At 41.6% G+C, this 8828-nt stretch overlaps 1 protein-coding gene across 1 annotated transcript in view; it reads right to left on the bottom strand.

Annotated features, from left to right (window-relative positions):
• Positions 1-3833: 3833 nt before the first annotated feature.
• Positions 3834-8828, bottom strand: part of PANK3 (pantothenate kinase 3) — a 146353-nt gene continuing 141358 nt past the window's right edge. Inside the window, exon 7 of the mRNA XM_030213020.1 lies at positions 3834-4425. Within this exon, the coding sequence (XP_030068880.1) occupies positions 4375-4425 (51 nt within the window). The 3' untranslated portion in view covers positions 3834-4374. The remainder of the gene's footprint in view (positions 4426-8828) is intronic.

The raw sequence follows: 8828 nt of genomic DNA, 5'->3' as shown, positions 1-8828 counted from the left end.
TTATTTCTTTACTTTCCTCCTTTCTTCTTTATTTCTTGCCCTATATCTATAAGTAAAAGTTGGGTCCTCCGCAGACTTGACTGTCCAGTGGATCCAGCTTCTGCCTATTTTCTCCATCCATGTGCAGTTTTTCTCCTCTCTTTATTTTCCCTCATTTCATCTCCTTCATCTCTCTTCCCTCCCCTGTATGTCCAGCAATTTCTCCTCTCTCCCTGAGCCCTGCCCTCCCATCCATATCCATCCATGCCCATCTGTCCCCTGCCCCCTCCATTCATTTCTATCCAGCAATTCCCCTCTCTCCCTGAGCCCTGCCCTCCCATCCATGCTCCTCTGTCCCCTGCCCCCTCCATTCATCCCTATAAAGCAATTCCCCTCTCTCCCTGAGCTCTGCCCTCCCATCCATGCTCCTCTGTCCCCTGCCCCCTCCATTCATCCCTATCCAGCAATTCCCCTCTCTCCCTGAGCCCTGCCCTCCCATGCTCCTCTGTCCCCTGCCCTCTCCATTCATCCCTATCCAGCAATTCCCCTCTCTCCCTGAGCCCTGCCCTCCCATGCTCCTCTGTCCCCTGCCCCCACCATTCATCCCTATCCAGCAATTCCCCTCTCTCCCTGAGCCCTGCCATCCATGTCCAGATGGTCCTCTCTCCCTTGCCCTCCCGCTCCCATGTCCAACTGCCTGCCTGCCTTGGCACCCTCTTCCCCCCTCCAAGGATCCTTTTTCTTTTATTTTAAATTTACCTGACCTCCGAGTCCGACCGCATGGGCAGCAGCGTCACTGGAAGCGCTCCCCTCCAGAGTCCCGACGTCTCTAGCAGAAGCTTCCTGATTCGTTCATGCTCAGTGTCCGACACTGAGAATGAACGAATAAGGAAGCTTCTGCTAGAGACGTTGGGACTCGGGAGGGGAGCGCTTCCAGTGACGCTGCTGCCCATGCGGTCGGACTCGGATGGAGGTTAGGTAAATTTGAAATAAAAGAAAAAGGATCCTTGGGGGGAGAAGAGGGCACCAGGGTGGGCAGGTAAGTGGCGGTAAGCATGGCGCGGCGGCGCCCTCCAGAGGTTGGCGCCCCCCTGCCATGCTTACCTTGCTTACCGTGTTGGACCGGCCGGGCTCCAGCACACCACACCCCTGGGGGACTGACAGGAAGTGCAGGGCAAAAAAAGGTACGGAAAAGCACTGCAACTACCTCTCTTTCACACATTAAAAGTTTGACAGAGAATGAGTTGCAAAGTAATTAAAAGTTTATCAGCATGTAAATTTCCCTGAAGAAGCCGGTGAAACAGGAACCCCGTTGGGATTTGTTAATACATTTTTTGAAGCGAATCCTTTGCATAATGATATAGTTGAAAACATTTATGCAATAATAATAAAAATGTGAAGGAGGGTTTTGACCAATGATTACAAGAGAGTCATATCTGAGTCAGATATAAGTCCACGGACATTTTCTGAGATCTTTTCCTCCTTTCTTGAGTTTTTGGATGCACAAATTAATTCAGGTCTTGAACTATAAGGAACCAGAGCAGAACTGTAATATCTAATTTTGATCAGGTGGCTACAAGAACACTTATTCTAAAACTGGCAATGTGGTGACTAATTCATGCTGTGCTGAGATATGCACAGCGTAAGAGGTTTTTTGTTTTTTATATTTATTTATTTTTATGTAAGTTACATTTCAAGACCTAATATCTTGGAAAACCTGATTATAAAACTTGGGAAGTATGCGTTCATGTATGCTATGTGCTTTCTTCCCCTTTTCTTCCTGTGCTATTTATTGCTAAGATCATTTGCATGACAGTAGAATCTGTGCCATTTTAAATATCTTTTTGATGCTCTCATTGAAGTCCTTATTATCACATTGCTCTAATAAGGAGTGGAAGAGAACCAGGCTAAGAACTGGGAAAACCAAGATTTTTTTTTTTTTCATATCATGCTTCTCTCACCAACTCTCCTTGGATTTTGAGCAAGTCACTGTCCTTTGCCTCAGATACAAGCTTATAGGTCCTTTTACTAAGCTGCATTAGGCACTAACGTGCACCTACACAACAAATAATGGACTACTGTAAGACATTCGTTTTTGAATGTGTGTGCTAAATAAATGTTTGCAGTTTTTTTGGGGGGGGGGGGAGGGAGCATGACAGGGGTGGAGAGTGGATGTTCCTACATTAACCTGTTAGCACATGTACACTGCTACAAGCTAACTGGTTAGCACATGGATAATGCAGGAGTCCTTACCACCTGCGGTGATTTTTAAAAATGGCTGTGCACTAATGGCAACATTAGCACAGTCATTAATGGGGGAATAAAATCTGGGTTTTTACAGCTGCAGTAATAATGGCCTTAGCACATAAGAAAGACCCACAAAAAGGGAATGCTAAGGCCCATATTTACCAAAGCTTATTAAAAGGACCCTTTAGATTTTTAAAGGCCACAGACAGGGAAATAACTTCTGTACCTGAACTTGCAACTCAGTTTGAACTTAGATCTGGAAAGGCAAGTAATTAAACCTCAAAAAAAAAAAAAATCAGACCCCATTTTGCCTTCAAGACAGGCACAGCAAGAGTTACACCACCACCATATTCTTGGCTGCATTCCCATCATTTCTGATACAGGGAAATGGAAATACACATAAACTGGAACATTGGTTGCTGCCTAAATTAAATATTTTTAATAAGTACTGTAATAAATAGCTCTTTAGCACATGTAATAAAAACTATAAACATAGTGCTGGACACTCACAGCGAGTGGGGTACTACTCAGAAATATATACTCACAGCCCTGTTTACTAAGGTTAGAGTGGACTAACGCTAGAGACACCCATAGGAATATATAGATATCTCTAGTGTTAGTGTGCGCTAAAAACGCTTGTGCGCCTACAGCGCATCTTAGTAAACAGGACCCTTAGGCTTCTCATTATTTTGAAAACGTTCAGCCCATCCTTCAGATTGTTAATATTTTAAATTTCTTTCCAAAGGCAGCATGCTATTGTGCATTTATTGCATCCAGTCCCCAATAACAATTAAAACAGTCCAGCAAACCTAAACAAAATACAGTGTCTGACATTCAAAGCATATGTCATATGTGGCATTTATTCCAAGGACAGTCTGCAGTACCTTGTATGAGAACAGTAACTGTTGAATTTCCACAGTGTACTAGTCATTGGTCCTTACACAATTTAGCAATACAACCTCTGAAGATATTTATAGTTCAAAATACTGTCTCCACAAATTACTGTCACATTATATACAAAATAGTTTCATTTCAAAGAACACAGCTGTACAAATGGGTCAATTTCACCTCTAAAATGTGGCTTCTTAGACCCTGTCACATTGCTTTAAGTAAATTAATATCTGAAGGCAAAATTTCACAACATTTCAAATGAAACTGCTGTTACAGTACAAATTTGTGCCAACTAGGTAGTTTTCTGTAGCTACTCTCCACTTGGTTTTCAATCAACATGTAAGATGTCAAGTCGCTGAATGCCACCGGATGCCCATGCAGCTGTATTTATATTCTGAATGCTTTCTCGTATAAATGGAATCTTCTATATATATACTGTAAAATATTCTTCCACTTGTCTGTGCATGGCACTTACGAAGTCAGATTTGTACAGAGTACTGTACATAAATTCAGATATCTCTTAATGGCGACATTAAGCGTTGCATCATGGCTGTGAAACTGCAGCCAGCAGACTAATGTTGGACCTATCAAATGTAATGAAGACAGCCTTTCTGGGGTGACATGGATTACCACCTGCCATCTCTCTGGACAACACTTAAAATGGAATACTGTTTCACTGATTTTTTCCATTTGTTGCATGAACAAAAGGTTTTTTAAAATGCTCATAATTAAACCACAAAACTTGCTACTGTTGGATTTCATGTAGAGATCAAAGATGGAGATTTTAGAACAGGAAACTCTAAACAGTAGTTGCTTTAAACGGACTTATATAATGATGACATAGTAAACAGAGAACGAGGAGACTTAACTCAGCAAACTATGATTTGTTAAATAGCCTCAGAGGTTATATTAAAATTAAAGGCTTAATACTGGCTATAAAGTTTTATATTTATATATATATATATTTACACACATATATATACACACACAGGATAACCTGCTGATAGATACAATCATTCCAAGAGGAAATGTTAAACACAGTTACTGTGTTAAGAGAGATCTCCCTTACAGAGATTGAGAGATAGTGGGTTTCTAAATATGGTCACATCCAGCAGCTTCTCAAGTCATACATATGAGAAGAATTCACAGCAAATGTCTGCTAATTCCCCTTTGGTTCCATAGAGACTTAATACAGTAAAAAATAATAATAATGGCATCTGTGAAAAGAAATTAATTCCATGTACAACTTCTGGTGCTTTAGCTGAAATTTGGCAGCCCAAGAAGGGCTCCTACAGCTCCAAAGTAGCCCTATTAGGGATAAAAAGAAAAACAAAAGGAATATATTTAATACTAGGGTTGTGAAATAAAGGGAAAAGTAAACACTGCATAGTGTTGAGAATACCAATCATATTTTAAATTCCATTACATAATATTTGCCAATGTCTTGTCAAAGATGAAAGTGGCAGAAGCACCACTAAGGACTGATAACATGATCATTTACAATGAAGAATACACAAGCACTAAGAAAAATCTGTAACAATGGGTCTTCTTGAGGTCACTAATCTTTATAGTACATAATCCTCACTGAAAAATAACGTCCCTCTTTTTTCAAAACTTACAGATTTTGAAGTGCTACGATCATTGCCTAGAGCATAAAATTAAACACCTGATGTGGCCATGTTTTGTATTCACTGCATTAAGGGTAACAACAGTGTGGATTCACCAAAGTCCTTACAGTACCAAAACAGACAATATTTAATAAAAACAGCACAGCAAACAACAAAATAGTACAATTCTGACACAATCCAAGCCTTGGATATCAGAGTGTTATTATTTGTTGTTTGCTGAACTGTTTTAATTGAACACTGTAGACAAGCTGTTGTGATACTGTAAGGACTTTGGTGAGCCCACACTGTTGTTACCCCTAATGCAGTGAATACAAAACATGGCCACGTCGGGTGTTTAATTTTATGTATCAGTAATACAGATTGCTGGGTCTAAGATCTGTTGTTTGCTCATTCATCTTACCTGTTACAGATCTTGCTTTCATATATTTCAGTCCTTGTACGTGACCATCCAGGCAGCGTCATTTTAGAACAGCTGCAATTTACTCAATGTTTTTAGGGCGCTCACAGATTTAAAACACTGCAATAGTTGAAATGCGTAAAGGCCACTGCCTGAACCACCAATTCTTGCAGGAACAGAAAAAGTTAAATCTGTCTCACTAAGTGTAGTTATGGCTGCAGTGACAAATGTTGAAACATGATCAAACCCAGGCTCATTTCAGGCTTTTACTAATGCAGCCTCACTTTCCACTCTAAATGGTGAGAGCTCTAACTTCCCTAAGTTCAATTTAAGTCTGTGACCTATGATCCACAACTGAATCTCCTTCACACACAGCTAACAACACAAACATGGAAAAAAAATCTGAAACCTGATCATCATCTGCATACCTAAGATTTTGAAGCCATTCTGCAAATCAATCCTAACTGTCTTTTTTGGAATGTCAGACTTTTCAGGTCATGCAGTCTTCCTCTTTCTCATTTCCTTTTGACCTTTCTTGTTGTGTTCCCCTTCTCTTTAATCTTTTTTTAAAGTTCTTTGACTTTACTAATTCAAACCCATGGTATTAGTTTTTATTTCAATACAGACGATTTTCTTCTTATACATTATACTCAAGCTGATTCTACTGACCTATGACCACTGCAGACTTGTCTGCGGGAAGTGGATACCTGGCCTGATGTTCATCGACTGGTACTTAATCCAGATAAAACAGTAGCCTGCTGGATCTTAGAACCATCTTCTAAATACTTAGAAGTTGTTCTTGACACATCACTTTTCTTCTCCCCTCAGATTTCAAGTATATTAAGAACAGGCTTTTACTTTTTGTGCAAACTGAGAGCAATCTGCAACTTTGTGGATTCCTATTCCTTACACTTGTTTTAACTCACACTACAATTACTGTAATATGCTGGCGTTATAAAATCCAATCTGTATTGTTTAGAAACACTTCAGAACACTGCAGCCCAGGTTCCTTTGTCAGGCAAAATGTTATGATCATGCAACTGCTCTGCTTAGGCAGCTACACTGGCTACTGAGAGAATTTAGGATTAATTTCAAAATTCTGACTAACATAAGGTGCTCTGATAGCAAACCCGATTATTTAGCATCATGTTATCCTGCACACACCAGCACGTGTCCTTCATTTGCTTAACAACAGACTAGTTCTTCCATACTCTGCTAAGGCTAGATGGGAAATGACAAAAAAATAGCACATTGTATGTCTTAGCTCCAACACGCTGGAACTCTTTGCCAAACTATTTTAGGCTCAAAAAGTTTCACACTTCTTTTCGCTCTTTACTGAATACACATTTTCTTGAACTGGCCTTATGTAATTATTAATCATCTCAACAGGGATTGATTTTTTCTTTTTTTGTCGGGGTTCCTGGTTTTGGAGTACAGTGGGTTTGGTCAGTGTGAATGTTTCTCTCCTTTATTCGTTTAGTGAGAATGATTCTGTCCTATTATTTAATGGGGAGTTCCCTTTTTAAAAATTTCTTTAAATTTTACTGTTAACTGCTTTGACGTCTGACAAAAGAAGCAGTATATTAAAAATTCAATAAATGATAAAGAGACTAGGGCTCTTCAGCTTGGAGAAGAGACAGCTGAGGGAAGATATGATAGAGTGGAATGGAATAGGTACACAAAGGTCCATCAAGTCCAGTATCCTATTTTCAGCAGTGACCAATCCAGATCACAAGTACTTGGCAAGATCCCATAACAGTAATTTGATGCTTACCCTAGAAATAAGCAGTGGATTTTCCCAAGCCCAACTTAATAATGACTTATGGCAGTGGTTCCCATACCTGAACCTGGAGGCACCCCAGCCAGTCAGGTTTTTGGGATATCCACAATAAATATTCATGAGAGAGCATGCAATGGAAGCAGTGCAAGCAAATCTCTCTTCCAAAAACCTGACTGGCTGGGGTGCGTCCAGGCCATGGTTTGATGGACTTGGGAAAATCAATTACTTACCCTTCATCTCTATCCTCCCATGTTTCAAACCTCCTCTCTACTGTGGCACCATCCACATCTGTCAACGAGGCTGTTTCTTCTTACAACAATACTCTATCCTCTGCCTTAGACACTCTTGCACCTTTGATGACCCGCCCTGTAAGGCGTACAAAACCCCAACCTTGGCTGACTTCTAATATCCGCTACCTACGTTCCTGTACCCGCTCCGCCGAACGCCTCTGGCGGAAATCTCGGGCCCTTGCTGATTTCTTACACTTTAAGTTCATGCTGACCTCCTTCCAATCTGCTCTTTCACATGCCAAACAGGATTATTATATCCAACTGACCAACTCTCTTGGCTCTAATCCTCGACTTCTCTTCACCACATTGAACTCTCTCCTCAAGGTGCCCCCTCCCCCAACTCCCCCTTCATTATCTCCTCAGACCCTTGCTGAATTCTTTCACAACAAGGTTGAAAAGATAAACCTTGCTTTCTCTACCTCACCACCTCTCCCTCCACTAGTCCGTTCCCCTCTCTCTCCTTCCCCTCATTCCCTTTCCTCCTTTCCTGAAGTTACTATTGAGGAAACTACACTTCTCCTTTCTTCCTCAAAATGTACCACCTGTTACTCTGATCCCATTCCCACCCACCTTCTTAATGCCATCTCTCCTGCTCTTATTCCTTTTATCTGTCACATTCTCAACCTCTCACTTTCCACTGCGACTGTCCCTGCTGCCTTTAAACATGCTGTGGTCACACCTCTCCTTAAGAAGCCTTCACTCGACCCTACTTGTCCCTCTAATTACCGACCCATCTCCCTCCTTCCTTTTCTCTCCAAATTACTTGAGCGTGCTGTTCACCGCCGCTGCCTTGATTTTCTCTCCTCACATGCTATTCTTGACCCACTACAATCTGGTTTTCGCCCTCTCCACTCAACCGAAACTGCGCTTACTAAAGTCTCCAATGACCTATTACTGGCTAAATCCAGAGGTCAATATTCCATCCTCATTCTTCTTGATCTTTCCACTGCTTTTGACACTGTCGATCACAGCATACTTCTCGATACCCTGTCCTCACTTGGATTCCAGGGCTCTGTCCTTTCCTGGTTCTCTTCCTACCTCTCCCTCCGCACCTTTAGTGTTCACTCTGGTGGATCCTCTTCTACTTCTATCCCTCTGCCTGTCGGCGTACCTCAGGGTTCTGTTCTTGGTCCCCTCCTCTTTTCTATCTATACTTCTTCCCTTGGTTCATTAATCTCATCCCATGGCTTTTCCTACCATCTCTATGCTGATGACTCCCAAATCTACCTTTCTACCCCTGATATCTCACCTTGCATCCAAACCAAAGTTTCAGCGTGCTTGTCTGACATTGCTGTCTGGATGTCTCAACGCCACCTGAAATTAAATATGACCAAAACCGAGCTTCTCATTTCCCCCCCCAAACCCACCTCCCCGCTCCCCCCGTTTTCTATTTCTGTTGATGGCTCTCTCATTCTCCCTGTCTCCTCAGCTCGAAACCTTGGGGTCATCTTTGACTCTTCTCTCTCCTTCTCTGCTCATATCCAGCAGATTGCCAAGACCTGTCGTTTCTTTCTTTACAACATCCGTAAAATCCGCCCCTTTCTTTCCGAGCACTCTACCAAAACCCTCATCCACACCCTTGTCACCTCTCGTTTAGACTACTGCAATCTGCTTTT

Source organism: Microcaecilia unicolor, chromosome 8 (assembly GCF_901765095.1).
Source record: "Microcaecilia unicolor chromosome 8, aMicUni1.1, whole genome shotgun sequence".
In the NCBI taxonomy this organism is placed as follows: domain Eukaryota; kingdom Metazoa; phylum Chordata; class Amphibia; order Gymnophiona; family Siphonopidae; genus Microcaecilia; species Microcaecilia unicolor.
Note: the sequence above shows the minus strand (reverse complement) of the source record. Positions and strands in the feature narration are given on the sequence as shown.